This window comes from Centroberyx affinis, unplaced genomic scaffold, assembly GCF_046629955.1.
Source record: "Centroberyx affinis isolate AG114_WGS23_722 - 3 ecotype Tasmania unplaced genomic scaffold, CSIRO-AGI_Caff_v1 ptg007210l_1, whole genome shotgun sequence".
Lineage (NCBI taxonomy): Eukaryota > Metazoa > Chordata > Actinopteri > Beryciformes > Berycidae > Centroberyx > Centroberyx affinis.
In genome coordinates this window covers 38456-58707 of record NW_027283646.1, presented here as the reverse complement: position 1 = coordinate 58707, position 20252 = coordinate 38456, and the positions used below count along the sequence as shown (strand labels likewise).

The window sequence follows — 20252 nt, the reverse complement described above, 5'->3', positions numbered from 1 at the left end:
TCACTCCTGGAATGCATTGAACATCATAACTTCATGATATATAACCCTGGAGGTTTTGCTTTAGCTCATGTGATCAAAGGGGCGGAGCTGTCCAATTCAGAACCACAGCACACAGACCCGCTCATTTACTCGAATCGGCCTATTCCATGCGTCGTGTGTAAATGATTAGGCTACTGTTCCATTAAAGGTTACCACGCCATTCTCTTTCCAAGTGGGTAATTACACATGCTCGCGCTAATAATCACCACCCTACGTTTCCCACTCTGCGTAATTAGGCCAATTCAAAATTTCCAGAAAACAAGTTGTGTCACAACAAGGCGCCGTCAACGTCTCAACGCGTGAAAGAGGCAGCAATTTATTCCACTCGGATAAATAGTGAAAATATGCTATTTTCTGTAGGTACATTCAAAGTCAAAGCACATCGCCAAGCTAAACATAGTGTGGGTGAATTGCTATACTTAATGTATACTTAACAGTGTGGCATATTTACTGTAGGTGTGTGCATGGCAGAAGCGATGACTGTTACCATCTGGCTGGAGAGATCAGAACGGAACCAAATCGATTTATGTCTGCGGGTCTTTTCAGCAAGTCCTCGTGCATCTCTCAATTATATTCATATGTTAATAAGAATAAGCGAGCGAGTTCGACAGAGTTGCACCATCTTGTCGATTCTTCAATCTGGAGCGCATGGAATCGACAGGCTCCCAATCTGGTGGTCAGCTGTTCAGACATTCCCCGAGCCGTGCCCCAGCCAAACTCCACGCCGAACTAATACATGCAGAGAGAGAAATCGAGCTCTTCTCCCTGGACGCCTTCTTCTCCCCCCCCGAGCATCACTCACACCATCTTTTAGAGTTTAAGATTCTTGCTCGTCTCCCAACTTCGGTGCGAAGCTATTATTCCAAACAAACCAGAAAACATGAAAAACGCACCAGAGGAAAGACCTACCAGCAAATGTCAAAACTAGAGACATTTATTTATGGATTAGTCCTTTAAACGGTAGGCAAAATAAAATCCTCTCTATGATGGCTTGCGGCTCCCGGTTTTGTCGAGTGACTCCATTCAGTCACTGTCTTCCCTGCCCTGATATCCTCTGAGCTCGCTCTCACAACAATCATTAGGCTTGGTCTAAGAGCCTCATTAGGTCCCACTAAAGAGGTCATAAGTTCTGCTTGCACTCTAATCAGGAGTGGAGTTTCACGCTCTGCCGCCAAGCAAGATCACAGTTCATTTCCTTTGAGACCACTATCAAACACTATGCGACGCCTATAATTATTAGCCCAGCGTTGATTGCCGAACGTGATTAAATACTGTAAGCCGATGTTGCTTCCATATCAAGGCGCAACATTTAAAGGGCCACAAGGTGATAGAAATCTGTTTACAAGTTATTCTAGCAGTCTGTCTGATTTCATACTGTATCGCTAAATTAGTAAGTTATTCATACTTTTGTCTTTTGGTATCGTGAAACAGACATGAAGCAGACATCAGAGCTCAGTTTGTGACATGTGATGCCGATAAGACAGAGATAGGGGCAGGAGTTGGTATATAAAACGGTCTTTTGCCCCAAACCAATGTTCCGACCACACACACTGGCATAAGTGACGCTGATTTTCTCAACCGTGTCTGACTATTATGTCATCCATGCAGCAGTGTAGATTGGTCACTATGACAGGGTTAAGTGGATTCGTCTGGTGATTACTTAACAACGGGGTCTGAAATGATCACCTGCCAAATGCCAGATCTGACTTTGGCAGGAAAACCCATAAGACTCACCTGCCACACTGGCCGGCGACTTCGCTAGACAATAAGATTTGAACGCCTTGGTTATGTACAGTCTTTGGTCTTTGCCTTTTCTCAGACTTTGTCCCCGCTGACCACCGTACACTCTCTGACTGTGAGCCAATCAACTCAAAGCAACACTATGGCTCTGTATCAAACCATGTGACAAACTTGATACATGGTATAAGTTAGTGAGCATGTTTTGAATTAATATCCTGAATCTGCTATTGTCTCTTTATCGAATGCTTCTCACAGGTCCTGATTCTGTAAATGCAGTAGCATTGAAAATGGCTAGATTGACATATATGTATGAAAAATTTATATTCATTATTTTGGCCAGTAAAAATGATTCTTGGCAGGTAAATTGTTTTAGTTTACCAGCTTTGGCAGGTGAGCCAAAAAGTTAAATCCGGACACTACTTAACAAGTAGACTATTGCAGTGGCAATATTAGTTATCCCCAACTCTGTGTAGATGCAACAGTGAATAAGTGAATATTTAAAGGGGTATTAAGTAATCTGTAACCACTACTGGCTACCAGCAGGAAACATCAATAGAACTTATCTCCTCCTACACAAGTCTCTTCCTCAATAGAGAGGAGTAAGCCAGCTAATTAGAGCAGAAACATCAAGTGAAGAGGTGATGTATCACTGGAATAATAATACTGTTTTGTCATTTGCTTTGTTGGCTTGAGAATAAGGCTTTTTAGCTGTCGTGTTTAGCACCGTCCTCCATGGTTGAGCAGCTGAAAATGCCAGTGGGTGTGGAGGGGTGGGAGTGTCTTGAAACTCTAAGAGGTGGGTTGTTTTTGTTCCAATGAAAAATGGTAAAAGACACGCACATGCCAATACCCAATAGGGCGGGTGCTGGATCAAAAAATACCTTACAGAGTGGAAAAAAGAGAGAGCCGCACACCGCATACGTGTGCGGATCTCTCTCTCTTTTCCACTTTGTTTTTGTTCCAAAACAGGTTGTTGATGTATATAATGATGTATAACATAATGATGTCGATTGATGTATTCTGGCACAAGTACACGTTGAGTTATTGGTATTGATCAACAGCCCTATCAACTCCCCGCAGATATATTAGGGTCTTTTTGTGCTCCGCGGCAGTAAACCTGAATTATTTCCCTTTTAATGCCTGCTAATTACATCTATAGAAGAGAAAGCCCGCTCTCCGCTGCAAGTTCAGCCTTTTTTCCCCCGTGCAGTTCAGCGCTTTATTTCATCAGCCTAGTTAAAAGCAGCCTTTCCCCCGTGACATTGTCAGCTGAAGGATTTGAACCGCTCAAGGATTTGTAACCCTTTAATTAAATAGTCGTTGCGTCATACCTTCAGACCAAGACAGTTCATTGTAATTTATCGGCATCCTCTGTTCCCCAAATTACTGTCATCCGACCATATTGTAATTCATCTGATCACTTCGTCTGCTTCATTCCATCCTGCCAACAATCCACTTAGCGGCTGCCAAGAAGGGCTTTTGAAATAAGCAAGGTGTCCCCCAACAGTTGGGAACTCCTTGACCTTCATCGTGGGTGGGCACTCTGCTTTAGACAGTTATTAGGTAATTGAGTGGGCATGGGCGGTGGCATACGGACTCGGCTTATTCAGAATTACATTACAAACATGGCATTCTCTGTTTTTTACGTAGGTGTTCTCTGCTCTTTGTTATGATGCACCATGTCCAGGGGAAAAAAATAATTCTTTTAACATTTAGCCGAGGCAATACTCTCCAGTTAATGGGCTTACATAGTGTGCATGTGCATCTACAGTGCATGCTTTTGTATGTGTTGGGGTTAGAGCGATATATTGTTAGTTGATATATGGGGCCGATATTGATCAGATCTGGTCCAGTCACTGTCATTCACCTCTGATATATGGATATGCAGTTTGATTGATTATATATTTGTTGTAGAATTGATCAATGCTACGCTGTCTATGGGAAGACCATAACCTAAACTGATTCTTATGCAACATTTTGATTGTATTCCACACAATTATGTATGAATATTTATAGAGTCCAACGGTCTGAGTGCTGTTTCAGAGACTTTTCCACCCTGACGAGAATGAAAATGGGGCGAAAACACTGAACACTTTCAAATGTTGCCATGAAAATGGTCAAATTTAAAGATATAATGATAAAGATTTCAACATTTAAGAATTTATTCCAGATGCTGCTATCAGCGGCTTCAATCTAAAAATATGGATATCACCCTTCAAAATCCCATATCCGTCAAACCCTAGATGTGTAAGTGCTTGTGTATAGTTTGTGTGTGTGAGTGTGCGTGTATGTGTGTGTGTAGTGCCCTTCCTATGGGAATCAGCCACTGATTGAGGGAAAAACAATCAGCGAGAGCCTTATTATCTGGAACACTGCCATCAGACTTGCAAATAATCACACTAACTAATTGATTAAATTCAACAGAATCCCATGTTCTCACCTATGACTCACAGCACGATATCATCTTCGTCTCGTAGTGTTCTGCGGCGCTCGGAGGATTCCCCTACGCAATATCCTAGCGATAAAAGCCGTGTTCCCCGTCACAGTCATTAATATCATCTCGCTGGATTGCGACTGACGCAACACTGACAAAGTAGCAGCAAGGGAAAAACATTATATAGTGGGTCTGTCGTCAGGCTTTGATGTTTATTGATGCGGTTCCTTCCAGTCGTCTTCGTCAAGCCACTCGCCAACTAGCTGAACGATTGCTTTCTGTCTTGGCTGATTTGAGTCATCACCCGTCTGGTTCAGGTCGTTTTGAGGTTTTCGCATTCTATCCGGATCCTTTTTGCCAGTGGTGGAAGAAGTACTCAGATCTTTTACTTAAGTAAAAGTAGAAATACCACAGTATAAAAATACTCTGTTACAAGTAAAAGTCCTGCATTCAAATTGTTACTTAAGTAAAAGTACAAAAGTATTAGTATCAAAATGTACTTAAAGCAACAAAAGTAAAAGTACTCATTATGCAGAATGGCCCATTTCAGAATAATACAGTATATATTATATTATTGAATTATAATTATTGATGCATTAATGTGTAAGCATCACTTTGATGTTGCAGCTGGAAAAGGTGGGGCTGATTTCCACTACTTTATATACTGCTGGGTAGCTTACAGTAATCTATAATAATACATCACAATGTATTAGTTGATTATATTTTGTATTAATAATCTGAATCTGCAAAGTAACTAGTAACTTAAGTTATCAAATAAAGGTAGTGGAGTAAAAAGTACAATATTTCCCTCTGAAATGTCGTGGAGTAGAAGTATAAAGTAGCATAAAATGGTAATACTCAAGTAAAGTACAAGTACCTCAAAATTAGTACAGTATTCGAGTAAATGTACTTAGTTACTTTCCACCTCTGCTTTCCCCCCCCCGCCTATGCCTAAAATGAATGGGATTTTTGGATCCTGTTTGCCACTTGTTCTGGTCTTAAAATGGGTGAAATGACATATGTAGAAATTACACATGACAAAGTTATTACTTGTTTTAACATGTTACTGAAGTTTTAAAAAGCCACAAAATGCCGGAATGCTAAACCAAGTGTGCCTAGGGGTTCTTGCTTTTCATTGCAGCATCAAAACTCACCAGAATCCACCTCCGCATATAAAGAAATGCATAACAGAGGAACCTCCGAAAGCAGAAATAGAACGTTCATTTTACACCCCTGTTCATTTTCATGCTAGACTGAAAGGGGGGCGGGATCCAGAATCCATTAAATGGGATGAAAAATTGTGTCACCAGCCAACACAAAGTGCCGTGCATTATCACTTTATGTTTAAACGTCCATAAATTCAACATATTGGACTCCGTAAGTATTTTTTCATGTGGCTCCTGCGTTGCTCTGATTATGCCTGTTGCTTCATGTAAATCCAATCTATTTGTATTCTATCCCTGACAGTGTTCAATATGCAGCAGTGAGCTTGTGTTTGCATGTGCGCTGCCACACGTCAATGCATTGACGAAGTTACAGCGGCGCGGAGAGGCTTTGTACATTTTCAAGGATGTTTATATCATTTTGACAGGATTTCAATGAACCTGACACCTCAGGGATGAATTCTCTCGAGCTGTAGGAGGCAACCAGTAGTTAGTCAATCATTATGTGCAGGTCTATTCAGTCGCTAACTTTCACCCTCCCCTCCGGTATTTGCCTTTCAGGCCAATAAACTTCGAACCAAGACCCTGCGCAACACACTCAACCCTGTCTGGAGCGAGACCCTGACCTACTACGGCATCACCGATGAGGATATGGTCCGCAAAACACTCAGGTATTCTGACCTCCTCCTCAGCTTCATCCCCAGACACCTAAATCTCCCACCATGGCCTTAAACTCCAAGTCATGCATTGAAAATCGGACTCGAAAAGGCAGGAAAGGAATGGAAGGAAGGATAGAAATACATTTTTAAAAATGCCATAAAGTCCCTGGCCTTCTCTTTTGGTTTGTTAAGTCCCACCCCCCATGGGTTTTTCAAAAAAATGATTTGGTCAACAGAGATGTTTGACAATTTACCTCCTTCCCGGGTCCTGAGGTGAATCCGTGTTTTATAGGTCGTATTTGGCAAGAGCCATATTTGCCAGAAATGATGGATGTTGTTATTTGTGTTGTGTATCCCTTTTGTGAAGTCCTCACTACAACTCATAACGCAGGCTTGCAGGCCGGGCCGAGCCTGACAGCGTTATGCCCCTCGATCAGATTACAGGTGGGAAGGTGGCCCCGTGTTTGTCTAATCTCAACATAGTATTCTGTTTGGGTGTGAGGACTTTCCTATTTCACAGGGGGATGTCTGGGTTTCCATGGCAACACCTTCGAATTAGACTAATACCTGGAACACAACCACTGCCATCCCATAATAAATATGAGGCTGTTACGCAATGGAAATGTCACTTCACTATTCTTCGCTTCTTTATTTTTACCTAAGTGTTATCACTGTGCTATCAAGTGGTGGAGGTATGTTATGTAATAATCACTTTGGTAGCTATATATGCTGGTGATAGGTAGGCTGCATGCAGTCAAAAGGATTTTAGTGTGCTTTATTTTGTTGTATCCATCCCCCAAGCCTGTGACACCTGGTGTGTGTGTGTGTCTGAACATACTAACATCATACAGTTAAGTGTTATTCTCACTGCTATTCACTGCAATTTCTAATAGTTACGTACATACAGACCACCAAATGACAAAGGAACAAAGGAAACATACAGACACCAACATAGGAGGGAAAAAGAAAGAGAAAAAAAAACACCAAAAAGGGTTAACACCACAGAACAATTACAATTTAATGTAAGAATTAAGCAATTGATTGCAGTTATTCGAATATGAAATGAAATGGCAACAAAGACGGTCCACGGAAATGCCAGTGTCAATTAAGAACAAGAATCCCAACAGAAAGGGTACTCAACCATCCACAATGAAGACCATCCACAATACAATACAAAATTTGAATCAAAATTCAAAATTACAGATACAATGGACATGGACATTTGAGACTGAAAAGCTAAAGATAGGATTGACAGGCTAAAGAACCTCTCACCTGGTCCCACAGCCCAGTGGAACCATGATCAAGATCCCTTAACCTCCCAGTAACTCTTTCTGGTGTTCATTTGTCATGCATTTATACAAGTCAGCAGTACCAGCTGTCATTTGTGTTTGAATTTAACCAAACCAAGAATTTATACTAAACAATAAGTTGTTTTTTGGCTTTGTTAGCTAGCCAGTCAGCAAGCTAACTTAGCAAAGCATCTGGCATGTAGGCTAACTACTACTTCCAGGTAGTGGAGACTTAACAATCTCCTGTGCAATCAAATGTGTAAACAACAAGACAGTGATGGTTAGCTGACCAGATACTAGATGCTGACCAGTTAGCTAGCTAGCTAACAAGCTGACATTATCTAAACAGTTTTATCAGATTTATCAGCGATGCAACGATCCGTGTCCAAAACAGCACCAGAATGAACCATGTCTCTTCAGTACCGTTGAGACAAATGAGGTGTCCGCTGCAGCCTCTTCCCATATATTTTAAGTTAAAAAAAAAACGCTGTGTGAACGCAGCCTTAGAAATGCACTAAGCTGTTCTCAGCCATTGTTGCACAAGAGGGTTGCATCATCTGACAGTCCTCTGTTGAGTCTTGCTCTGTCGAGAAAATGAATTATTTGAACAGGAATACGACAGCTTCTTGTAGCCCAGGCAAAATAGTCCAGAAATAGGCCTAATCGTTCAGATTTGGAATTGGAGCTATGGCCAATGGTATCCATTGGCTGTGGTGGCCACTTTCTTTCCACCGCTGCCAGCAAATAGGTTTTCCTCCATATCTGCTGAAATAACCATTATAAGACTTAAGGCTGAGCGATACACTAGTGCTCAGGATAACATCAGAAGCTGTTCAGAACATTATGTAGCCTAACAGTGAATTCAATTATATTATCCAAAGAAATACAATAGAATTGTAATTTTAAAGGAAGTGACAACAAGCCATTGCCATTTTCCCGTATGCCTGATTGTCATAGATAGTAAAATGGCAATGTCCTCAGTTCTGCTAAAATTGCAAGATCTAAGATAACTTGGATCATAAAATTTAGTTTAAGATAATGTTCTCTGCCACAGTTTATGATGGCCTGTAATTGACAGAAATAATAAAGTCTCATTTTCACAATAGAGAGGAGTAAGCTAGCTAATTAGAGAAATCGAACAGAAACGTCAAGTGAAGAGGTGATGCATCACCATGCTAAATACTGGAATAATAATACTGCTTTGTCATTTGCTTTTTGGCTAGAGACTGTGTGTGTGTGTGTGTGTCTGTGTCTGTGTCTGTGTGTCTGTTTTGAAAGCCAGAAACCTCAGCACCTTGTGAAGTAATCATTGACTCATTGGTTTTGTTCAATAACCCTATCAAACCCCCCCCCCCGCCCCCCCCCCATTACAGTCATTTTGCACTATGGAACAGTAAAACTCTTACTTCCGGCGTAACCCCCTTCAAATTGAATTGTGCCGTTACTGCAGGGAATACCCAAAAAAAACCAAACGAAAATGAATATTATCAGCGACTTCATACGAGACGCGATATGAACAATCGCACACGCACGAGCCAGAAAAATCTATTCACATGACGGCCGCCAATCGGCCAACCCGTTTTTGTTTTTTTCTCCGAGAAAACAATGGAAGAGAAGCCGAGAAGCGGCCTCCCACATTTCCACAGACAAACATTCATTTTCTGCCTGCAAATTGAAATCTGAATTCGGCACCACCTGTCCATGTAATAGATAAGTTCGCTATCTGTTGCGATGCCAATGTGGCGCTGATTAAATTCCGGGGTCCCCTGCGAGCCGCGGCGCTGATATATAACACTAATGGCATTGAGTGTGCAAAGGCCGCGTGTTTTCCTTCATGCGCCTGTCAGTTATACACAGAGAGAAGCCCTTGAAACAAACAATATTCCACTACAGCGGCTTGATGTAGTCATGACTGAATCAGTGACTGTCAGCTTACACAGGGACCCGCTCTTTGTTAAAACACACACCGCGTTTATCGAAGACGCGGGCCCGCTGAGAGCCGCGTTGCCCCCACGCCAATAATTGACTTTCATTATAAATGTAATGAAATGGTGGGAAGGAGCGGAGATCTCCAGTCTGGAAGGTGAAACGTGACGCTGGATGCATGTGTGCCTATTGTGCTCGGCTCCGTTGTGAACGGAGAGAGAGAGCCGCTGCCTTTCAGTTCGCCGCCGCCTTTTGTGCGCGGTTACACAACGCATCACAATGAATCTTTCGTCATTATTTTCTTGGTTTTATTCGAGAACACGCTGGAAAATAGGATATTGTGATGCATTGAAAGGGCGGATGTGGTTTGTGTTTGGGGAAAACAGTTGGAAAATGAGGATAAAGGCTGGAAGTATCATGCATTGTGGCACAATTCAATTCAAGCTTCAAATTGATTAACTAACATACTGTAGGCACGGCTAGATGTATTCAAGTTGAAACGGTCATTTAGTTTAAAATAATTTGTACACTATCAGGAATTTTTCAATCATCTGAAATCTCTCGGCTTTTTCTGATGAAATAGGACTCATCAAGCCCAAAACCTTAAAGGAATAGTTCACCCAAAAATGAAAATTCTGTCATCATCTACTCACCCTCATGCCAAATGAAACACAGGTGAAATTTGTTAGTCCATATAACACACAGGGAGGTTGCCAGCACACCTTGGTAGCAGCCTTCTCCAAAACAACTGAAGTCAATGGGGACCAGTTCTTTCGAGCTCCAAAACAAAAACAGCCAAACAATCACACTGTGAATAGAAAGACCTATACACCATTATTTGTTGCAAATCAATCAGCTGTAGTTAAGATTTGCACTAAATGATGGTGTAAATACAGTGTAGGTCTTTTTGGAACTCTGAAGAACTGGTCCCCACTGACTTCAGTTGTTTTGGAGAAGGCTGCTATGGAGTTGTGCTGGCAGCCTCCCTGTGTGTTATATGGACAAACTTCACCTGTGTTTCAACTGGCATGAGGGGGAGGAGATGATGACAGAATTTTCATTTTTGGGTGAACTATTCCTTTAACCTGACCCTCGGGGCATTCACGTCTTCCTCTCCCGGCCTTGTCCCTCCCCTCGCAGGATTTCGGTGTGTGATGAGGACAAGTTCCGCCACAACGAGTTCATCGGGGAAACGCGAATCCCCCTCAAGAAGCTGAAGCCCAACCAAACCAAGAACTTCTACAACTGCCTGGAGAAACAGCTGCCTGTAAGTCACATATCTCTAGCTTTTTATATTATTGTACGCACTTGACAAAATTGGGAATTCAGAATGCTTTGCAACAATTGTTACATTGAATCAAGTTTATATTAACTCTACTAAATATGTGATTTGATACGATGCAATACGATACTATGACATCTCTACTAGGTAATTATTGAATGGCCAAAAGGCAACAAATTGCTTCTTTTCCAACTAATGTAACTCCTAGAGGAAGAGTATTGAAGTACCATTATGATTAATTGGTTGAGACAAACTCATTGTCATCTTTTCAATGGACACAGTCCTCTGACTTGTGTATGGTATGAATACTGAAGGACAGTAATGCCTGTTAATATCCAGAAACATACTCCACAAAGTTGATTTCCATGGTAAAATTGATCAGGAAAAAACATTGCACCCTCTTAATTTTCAGACAGCGTATGACGATAAAGTGATGATTCATATTTTCCCAGAGTTCTCCCGGACTGAACTTGAATACCATTCATAAATGAATCACATATTCCGTTTTGAGTTTGATTCTTCTGACTCGGAGAGCCCATCCCACATCCTAAACATGCCATTAAGCTGTATTTAAGGAACCTTGTCTTGGCTTTGTTCACATTTGGTTAACCTAATTATAATGTAGAATATTTGATGTGTCATTTAACTTCCAACTAGAATTCACTCAGTAAATCAGAATACCAAACATGAGAGTAATTATTTGAATGTGAACAGGTTGGTGAATTTGACTACACTATACTTTTGACTGGCAGCAGCATTAATAGAAGCTTTATCACCTTGGTTGCTCTCTGGTTTAGGATACGCTTCATACAGACCAAATTTCACCTCAGCATATTGTGTGAAACTTTGGATTTGAAACTACATGGCTGCAGATTTATATCCCCCATGCGCTTAACCTCGGCCATTTGGTTTGTCGTAATTGAGGGGACACGACTGTGGCAGCAATTGATGGACAGAAACCCTCTGACCTTCGGCTGCATCTGCTCTAGGTTTGCCTCTATCTCTGAGCATATTTTTATCACTGTTACTGCCTACAACAGGCTGAGCAGAGGGTGGCAGGGCCAGCAAGTTCAGCCCCCATTACCACAACTTCTGCATCGTGTTTTCTCAGCTATCTTGCCTTTTTACTCATCATGCTTGAGTTGGTTACATTCAAATCGTAAGGCCGTTAGTACTTGTTACAACTGTTAATGTAACAACTTCCCAATAATGTAATAAACCATCAACGTAATAACAATTTGCAGTGAATAGTGTAACAATTCTGTTAATCTAACAATTAATGCAATAGCTTTTTTCCTGTTAATCTAAGAATTTATTAATATTTTTTATTACAATACAGAGAGGCCTGAGATTTTTGGAATTAAAAATATAATAATCTAAAAATAGTTAAAATTCAATACTCAGCTGTCACCCATTCACAAATTTGGTTATGGTGGCAGGGGCAAATATGTATGGATGTGTGTGTGTATATATATATATATATATATATATATATATATACTGTATATGGTAGGTAACGGTATGGTAGGTTATGACATGAATGAGAAATGTATTATTTTAACAGGATTATTACACTATTCGCTGCATATTATTATAACGTTAATGGTTTATTACATTAATTACGTTGCATTAAAGTTATTACATTGACAGCTGTCCCAGCACTACATCTTTTGCCTTTTTCTCCTCAGCTCTGCCCACCGTTGCTCCTCTTGTCTGAGTCTGAACTTTCTCCAAAGCCTGTTTTAGCTTGGATTTTCATCTCACTATGTGGCTGCGGTCCTCAAATCTTCATAACTCTACTGGGGTATACATGATACAGCTATAGGTTGAAGCCATTATTACACTGCAGTGTGGAGAGTGAATCTAGAATAGAAGCTAGACTCTTGATATTGGTAACTCACTTTTCATTTAGTACGATATGGTACAATGCAATCGTGTTTGTCCCCAGGTAACTGAGGCAGGGCAATGGCATACTGGCATTCTCAGCAACACACATTGTAAATTTGCAACGGATGTGACATGCACATAACGACATTTGCATTCCATATAGTACATGTAAACAGATGCAAGAAGCAACAGAAATATCCATAAGGATTTAGTCCAAACCACACAAGGGATTAGTGCAGTGGGTTTTGAGCCCAACATGAGCAGGGTGTGAGAGGGGATTATATGTTATGACAACATGTGAGTGGGGTGTGTGATTGAACAAATAGCCATTTTCATATAGGATACACCTTTATGGTAACTGCTAAGTGGGATTTTGGAGTGAGTGTAAGCCAGAGTGTGTAAACCCTTATGCGTAGAGCACATGCTATACCTCCAAAATGACCAAATTTGAATGCCATGGTTATCCATTTACCATACACAATGACCACAGAGTGATAATAGTGTCAGCAAAAATTACAGCCACCTGTCTTGGTGATGTAAAACTTATTTTTTGTGTATATAACCATGACTTAAGCATAAATCAGATCTTCTGTAAGGTGATGACAAATTAAAGCACCACAGTGTGATCAGTTTGGATATTTAGAATGGCTGCTGTTAGTGCTGATAGAGAAGCATCTGACTCAGAGGTCCAGCACATTGTTGGAATGCATAGAAGCTACCTTCACCCCGGATTGAGAGTGCCACATTTATGAAAATTATTTTGGAAATTGGAGGTAGACCTGCTTGAAACCGCTGCCCTCAGAGGTCTTTTGTGAGAGCCAGCAACAGCTAAGAGTGGATGTATTTACCCTATGCACATAACCACAGTCTCTACTGTATGCATTTCCTTTGATTCCTATAATTTACTCCCTTTTAGTGAGGGTAAGATCAGAGTAGGCTTCAATACATTCGCTAGCCTCCCAACATCACAGCATGCTGTGCTTTGCAGAATCAGAGCTGCTGCTGGTAGCAAACACCATGACCAGTTTTCCAGCGGTTTGCCTGCTCTGTCTCAGATAGGGGAAGTGATAGGTAGCTTTGCTATTCTGGATCAGCCTCTCACACAGTCTCCCCCAGCAAGGGAGGGTACCGAGCGCAGTGGTCTGTTAGGCTGTGATCAGATAGGAGGCTTTTTTCTCCTGCTCAAACAGCTCAAAGCTCAAAGCTCAGCTGTGAGCGCTGCTGATAACAGAGAGGGCAAGAGGTCAAAGGTCATAAGGAGCGTTACATCAACAACTTGCAAACCATCTAATTAGCTCTAGCTAGCTAACCTGAAGTATCAAAGGACATAACACTGTTAAAATGGACTGCTTTCTCTTGAAGAAGATGAGGAGTCCATTCTGAAACGGAGGATGTTGGTACATGACGTCCTCCAAGGGAAAACACAGCACCAAGAGTTTTATCATCTCGTCCAAGAGCTCCGCCTACATAGTGCCTGTTTTAAAGAGTAACTAAACTCCAAACCCAAATCTTTGGTGAAGCCTGACGCCTAATGGTGAAAAGTAGGGTACTTCACTTCTCATCTGTTATTGGCTGGTCTTTGTGCCAGGTGATGTCACCACCTGTTGTACTCTATGGAAGGTGACATCACCTGGCACAAACACCAGCCAATAGCGGATGGCCAGTGCAGTACCCTACTTTTCACCATTAGGTGTCAGGCTTCACTAAAGATTTGGATGGGGTTTAGTTACTCTTTAAGGACCTATTTCACCTGACAGTGGAGCAGCTCATGAAACCGAGGATGGAAACTTTGTCATAATGCACTTGGAGTGTCCAAGGCAGTGGCCCAAAACACAGCACGTCCAAAACATCAGGTGCATAGTTTGCAGGAGACCGTGACCAAACCATTGAAAATAACTGAAAAAAAGGCTCAGGCGCGTTCAATAAAGCATCCTATGTGATTATGGCCTAAGGCGACACCTCCACTCCCACCATAAAAACAAGAGGAATCTGCACTGTCTGTCTGGGTCCAGTGTACACGCCGAAATGCCACGAAGGCCTTAGGAAGACAAAGGAACTGTTTTTGTTTTTCTGGGCGTCCCAAGGTATCTGCACAGCTGTGTCCTGGCCAACATTGTGTCCAATCATCCGTTTCTGTCTAATGGATATGTCTGCCAGCTCCCTCTCTGGACCTGTCCTTAGCACTGGCATCTGTAGACAATACGAGGGCACGATGTGCAGTCTGAGAACCAGCGCACTAATCTGGCACTGACTTTTGGGCATAATGCCATTAATTCCTAATGGATCAATGTCTCTATGCAATATGTCTCTCTGTCCCCTTTGCGCGGTTGGACAATGAAAGACCAGAATGCATCAGATGACCAGAAATGTGTAGCTCACCCTGGTCGGTCAGTGCCATTCTGAATAACGGCCAGTTCATTTGTTGTTAGGGGTAACACTGTTTCTTGCTGCAGTACGTGCAAACCGATATTTGAGTTGTTGATCTGTCTGCCAAGGAAACTCAGCATCAGGATTTGTTCACTGATTTCAGCCCCTTGGTTATCAGCGCTGTTTTCTCTATCCTGATGTCATGAAGCTCATATGAGCAAATGCGGATCGTTATGGAATAGAGTCATTCCATCTGAAGAGTTTTACAGACTTGGGTCTCATATTGTCCTCATATTGTTTTCACGCTGTCCTTGTGTATTCAGATAAATAGAGATTAACTTCATGATGATATTCTACATGCTTTAAAGACACAGGGGTCCAAATGGGAATATATTAGAGGAAGGAAGGAATTAATTACAAAGACCATAGAGAACACATAATGACAAAGGTATTCATATTCATGGGGGCATATTACTACACTGTCATATCTTTCACAATTTAAGCATGATGGTAAGTAATTCATGTGTACAACATTTTATCATCCTTATGAAATTTCTTCATGGTAAAAAATAATTGTTCTATCATAAGTTCATATGTCCATAAATTGCAATTTTTTAATCTAATATGCACTTTGGACACCATATATGCCTACCAGTTCTAAAATTAATTGCAGTGCAGACTAAGAACAGTGACCCCTGCTATATTTCATTAAAATATACATTAAAACTGAGATTATAACTGAACTGGTAATTCTATCATGAGAGTTTCATAACGATAATGCGCATTTTTACACATTACATGCATACAAATATGTGTAAAATGTGAAAGTTCTGAGGCTGGACAAATATGCCCACATGTGATTTTCCACCACTGAAGATACCCGACAAAACATTTATACTGGGTTCAATAAAATAAACTGCTTGATTTTTAGTTATGTACTATATAACTCCCAGTTACATGGGATTCAGGGCCCAAAGTCCACATCTATTCATATGGTTGGTTAAAGAATGTGTTCAAGGAAGACTGACCAATTCTGAGCCGTAGGTGAGACTGACTTCAGACGGAATGACCCGGTGTGTGTGTGTGTGTGTGTGTGTGTGCAGACCGGAAGCCGCGGCCTCTCCTCTTGGTTCAGTACAGCAGCGCGCCGCCCGCTGCGATCTGAGAGGTGTTGATCCGTACGATCCGACTAGGACATTGGCAGGAGATGCGTCTTGGCCCCGCTTCCCGTTCTACACATTTAGAGCCTCATGTCCCGGCCCGCCCACGCATTGTTCCAGAGATTCAGTCTCAAGGTCTTACTTACGACACGGCGCTACACAAACCAGCGCTCGTCTAATCATGATAGGATTTTCCCTGATTGCATCCCGGGCTTTAGGAAGGAGATGGGCGAAGACCGGAGGCCCTTGTGGCAGTTAATTAAGCGATAACACTCTTAGAGCTGTATGTTAAACAATTCGCATTGATTACAGACTTGGCAATCTGGATCGGCCGAAGGAAAAGTCCTCTTTATCCTGTGATATTACTTACAGAGCACGCCAGACTTCTTCCTGGTAATATCTGTTTCCCTGGTAACACCTGAGGGGCTGACTAACACCTGGAACCCAATCAATACCCTTGCATTATTGTGCTGTGTTGCTGCCTCTATTCCGCTTTGTCGCCAGTCTGTGGAGTTCAGAGGACAATGAGGCAAGCAGAGAGCCAAGTATATCTCCTGTTCGATTATTCATCATTGCAACTACATTCATTTACAATGATGATCGAAGAGTGGCATCGGAGGTGTCCGGTTATACTGCGCATTAAATGAAATTAATGGACATCCTCTAGCCAATCTTAATCGAGTTTTCTCCCCAGGCAATGGTACAACTAGCTGGCAAACGTTAAGTAAACCCTACTAGCAAGGCAGTGTGTTTGTCCATGTAAGTTGATTTAAGGTAAGGGCAGACTGATAGGAGAGGGAAGAGGAAGAGGAGCGAGGAGCCAGAGGACAACAGGAACAAGAGGGTGTGAAAGAGGCAGAGGAAGGAGAGCAGACCTTCGCTCATGGGGTTTAAAGCTCGTAATGACACGAAGCAACAGAAGCCGTGCGGTCGCAGACACAAGGCGATCGAGTGAATGTGTCAGTCTTACGTCTTTGTTGTTGTCGGCATATTTTAACATTGTCGGCATATATGTCAGACAAGTCCTTTGCACACCGATTCTTATCTTTGTGCAGGTGCCAGCGGGACACAATGAGGTCAAAACCTCGCACGACATTTCAAATAAACTCCCACACACTGCTCTCTTGCATTACTGGTGAAAATGTTTTTATTCACAAAGGTTTTTAACACCGAAACGTCAATGAACCAGCACCGGGTGTTTAGAACGGCATATGTAAAAGCTTTCATGAACTGGGTATAGGTTGAATCACTATTGTGTTGTATCAATCGGAGATAGAGAGCAGCAAAACAGGCATTTATTTATATGAATATGTCAAGGGTTACTACTTAATTACTGTACTTATGCCATATATGGCATCATAGTAACATACCTAGGGTACAATAATAGATTGATTGTCAGTGTCTTTGTCATGATTTACACAATTGAAGGATATAGATAATTGCACATCTCTAATTTTGCATCACACTAGAAAGAAAGAGCACAATAACACATTTCATTAGCCTATACGTTATATCTGTTAATCATAAAATCTTGTGAAAGGAGCACCAACTCTCAAACGCATGGTTGTTGTCGACATGCATTATGTAAAGATTACGTTCCTCCACCATGAAAGGATTATGCGACAACAGCACAAATTGGACACGCTCATTTCACAAAATTTAGTGAGACCAGATCGTCATACTTTCTGCACCTAACGCAAAAAAGTTTAGTGAGGTTGTGTGATTTAAAAAAAACCACCTGTATCAAGATCTTGGGCAAAGTAGATCGTCTTTGTGTCCATTTGCTGTATGTTATTCATTACTTTTTCCAGTAGCTCTGAATTTACTGTTGCTCCAAATAGAAGGAAATAGAGACTGGCCAAATCGATGATCTGTGAATGCGAGTGCCGTAAAGATGCCCATGCTTGTCAGGTAGGCCAACCTTGATATGATCCAGCAGGCAACCTGAGGTTCGCATTTCCTCCCTCGCTTTCTGTCTTCATCCTCTTGTGTTCCTGTCAGCCTTTAGTTTCTCGACTCCCCAACTATGTCTTGTTAGAGGAGAGAGACAGAGAGGAGGAGGACAGAGGTGGGAAGTCCTAAGCATGAATATAGAGTACAATGAGAGACGAGGCTAAGTGGAGCTGACAGCAAGCTAGGGCGGGGGCTGAAACATGTTGGCATGTCAGATGAATTAGATGGCAAGTCCAGTGAGACTTGTTGTAAAAGTCATCTACAATTCATGTAGAGAGACTCTCTTCCCTGGAGAAATCTGATTAGTATCCTGCTATGGGGATTGCTGGACAGATTGTGGCGCACATAGAGTACAAGGCTCCCTCATTGAAACCACACACACACACACACACGCACAAACACACATTAGACATCGATATTATCAAACCATCAGTGTTGAAGAGTAGTTTCACAACATGTAATTATACTAGTGCAGTAGCTTTGCAGTAGCTTGGTGGTAATTCAGCTAAAATCATTTTTTCATTTCATTTTTTATTTACTCCTCTAATTGTCAAGGCTGTACAGGTCAGGTCTCTTTATTTTAAGTTCATATACAACAGAAAGTTAGAGAAAGTCAGAAGGCATTGCATGACATTGCAGATGCAGATATGATATTGCATTTAGTTTGAACTACTTTTTCTAAGCAACTTCAGTTAACAAACTTCAGTTAACAAAACTATATTTATGTTGACTGTAGCTTTGCTGCAGTTCAACTTCTTCCAGTGTGAAGTAACTGGTAGTGTGGTATCTTTGTCATAAAGTAAGTGAGAGAGAAAGAGAAAGAATATAAATTTGAAATGGCATAAACTAAATTGAAGAACACACAGTCCCAATGCCCACATTTCCACTGCTCCTTGCACTTTCAAATACCTTTTGATAAGCTTGAAGTTGGTTAAGCTTCTCTGCATTTGCTCCACTGATAGGGATGGTCTCATATGTGGTAAAAAAAAATGCTGAGGTTTGGGAATGCTCGGTGGATATTCAGGCAATCAGCAACTGCAGGATTGTTGATGGTAAATTGCATTTCTACGTCACTAGACATAGCACAGAAAAAAAGTTTAGCTCAGATACCACTTCTGGGAACCTGGGAGGCATCTCCATCATATGGATTTTCTTACCTAAGCATTTTTCTTTCTTTCTCTCGGGAGCTAGAGGTCTCTTTGGAAACGCAGACAGACATTTAGCCATCTCAGAAATGTGCAAAATGACAATCATACTGTCTCGTGAATATGGTAAGAATATGATACAGTATGACTGTCTGGCAAGTCTGCAGCAGTCTACTTTCACCACTAACCGCATCCTTCAAACTTCTCTTTCTCTTGTGTACTTCAATCTTGGCAGGAAGAGTTCCACCCTCTGGCTGTTACTTTGTGTGTTAGCGAGAACTGATTTCAACCAATCAATCAATCAGTCAAACAATCAATCAGTCAGTCTATATTTATATAGCACATTTTGTACAGTCGATTGCAGTGCAATGCGCTTCACATCAGATAAAAGTAAAGTGCATAAAACACAATAAAATGCATAAAAAGACAAATAAAAGGCAAATTACCAATAAAAACAAGACACAATTAAAAACAGATAATGAGTAATAAAACACAAATAGGGACAAATAAGGAATATAAAAACATAAAAGTAGAGGAGAGCAGGGCATGTTTATGTCACACTTTTTACTCATCGATATATTTCTCAGCAGTGTCTTACTGCTTAGATACAATATATATTTTTCTAGCTCGATTAAGGTCTTTAAAAAATGGCATTTTTATATTTTGAATAATTTACTGGAAGAAAACGTTACTACTGATGAAATACCACTTGACAACTTGTGACAATTTACCCCGTGTCAGGGCATGTTGTCACACATGACGGGGCATGTTGTCACATAGACAAGTGTGCTGTGTTTGTGCACACAATTCCATTACCTCTGAAGTATATATACAATAATAACATGAAAAACGCAAATGCAAATTGCTTTTATGTTAGAGTGTTTTGACTTACACTGTTTTAATCAACATAGGTAACCTTATTAAGAAAGTAAACATTTTTGTAATTGGACTTTTGGCTCGAAAATATTTAGTTTCAGAAATAGAGCCACTGAGACAACTTACCCATGTGACAACTTGCCCCGCTCTCCCCTAACATATGTAGTTATCAGGCATCTAATATACTCAGGGGCAAGTCCATGATTAGATTTAAAAACCAATAGAAGACTCTGTTCTAAAATTGATTGGTAACGACTCTAGAGACTGTAAAAACAGAAGTGATGTGTGTTCTCTTCCTGCTTATATTTAAGACGCTGGCAGCAGCATCCTGT

The 20252-nt window shown here is 41.2% G+C and overlaps 1 protein-coding gene across 1 annotated transcript in view; it reads left to right on the top strand.

Moving 5' to 3' along the window:
• The window catches only part of doc2b (double C2-like domains, beta), a 103725-nt gene that overhangs the window by 67533 nt on the left and 15940 nt on the right, over nt 1-20252 (top strand). The window contains exons 4-5 of the mRNA XM_071513488.1: nt 5938-6047; nt 10391-10517. Of these exons, the coding sequence (XP_071369589.1) occupies nt 5938-6047; nt 10391-10517 (237 nt within the window). The remainder of the gene's footprint in view (nt 1-5937; nt 6048-10390; nt 10518-20252) is intronic.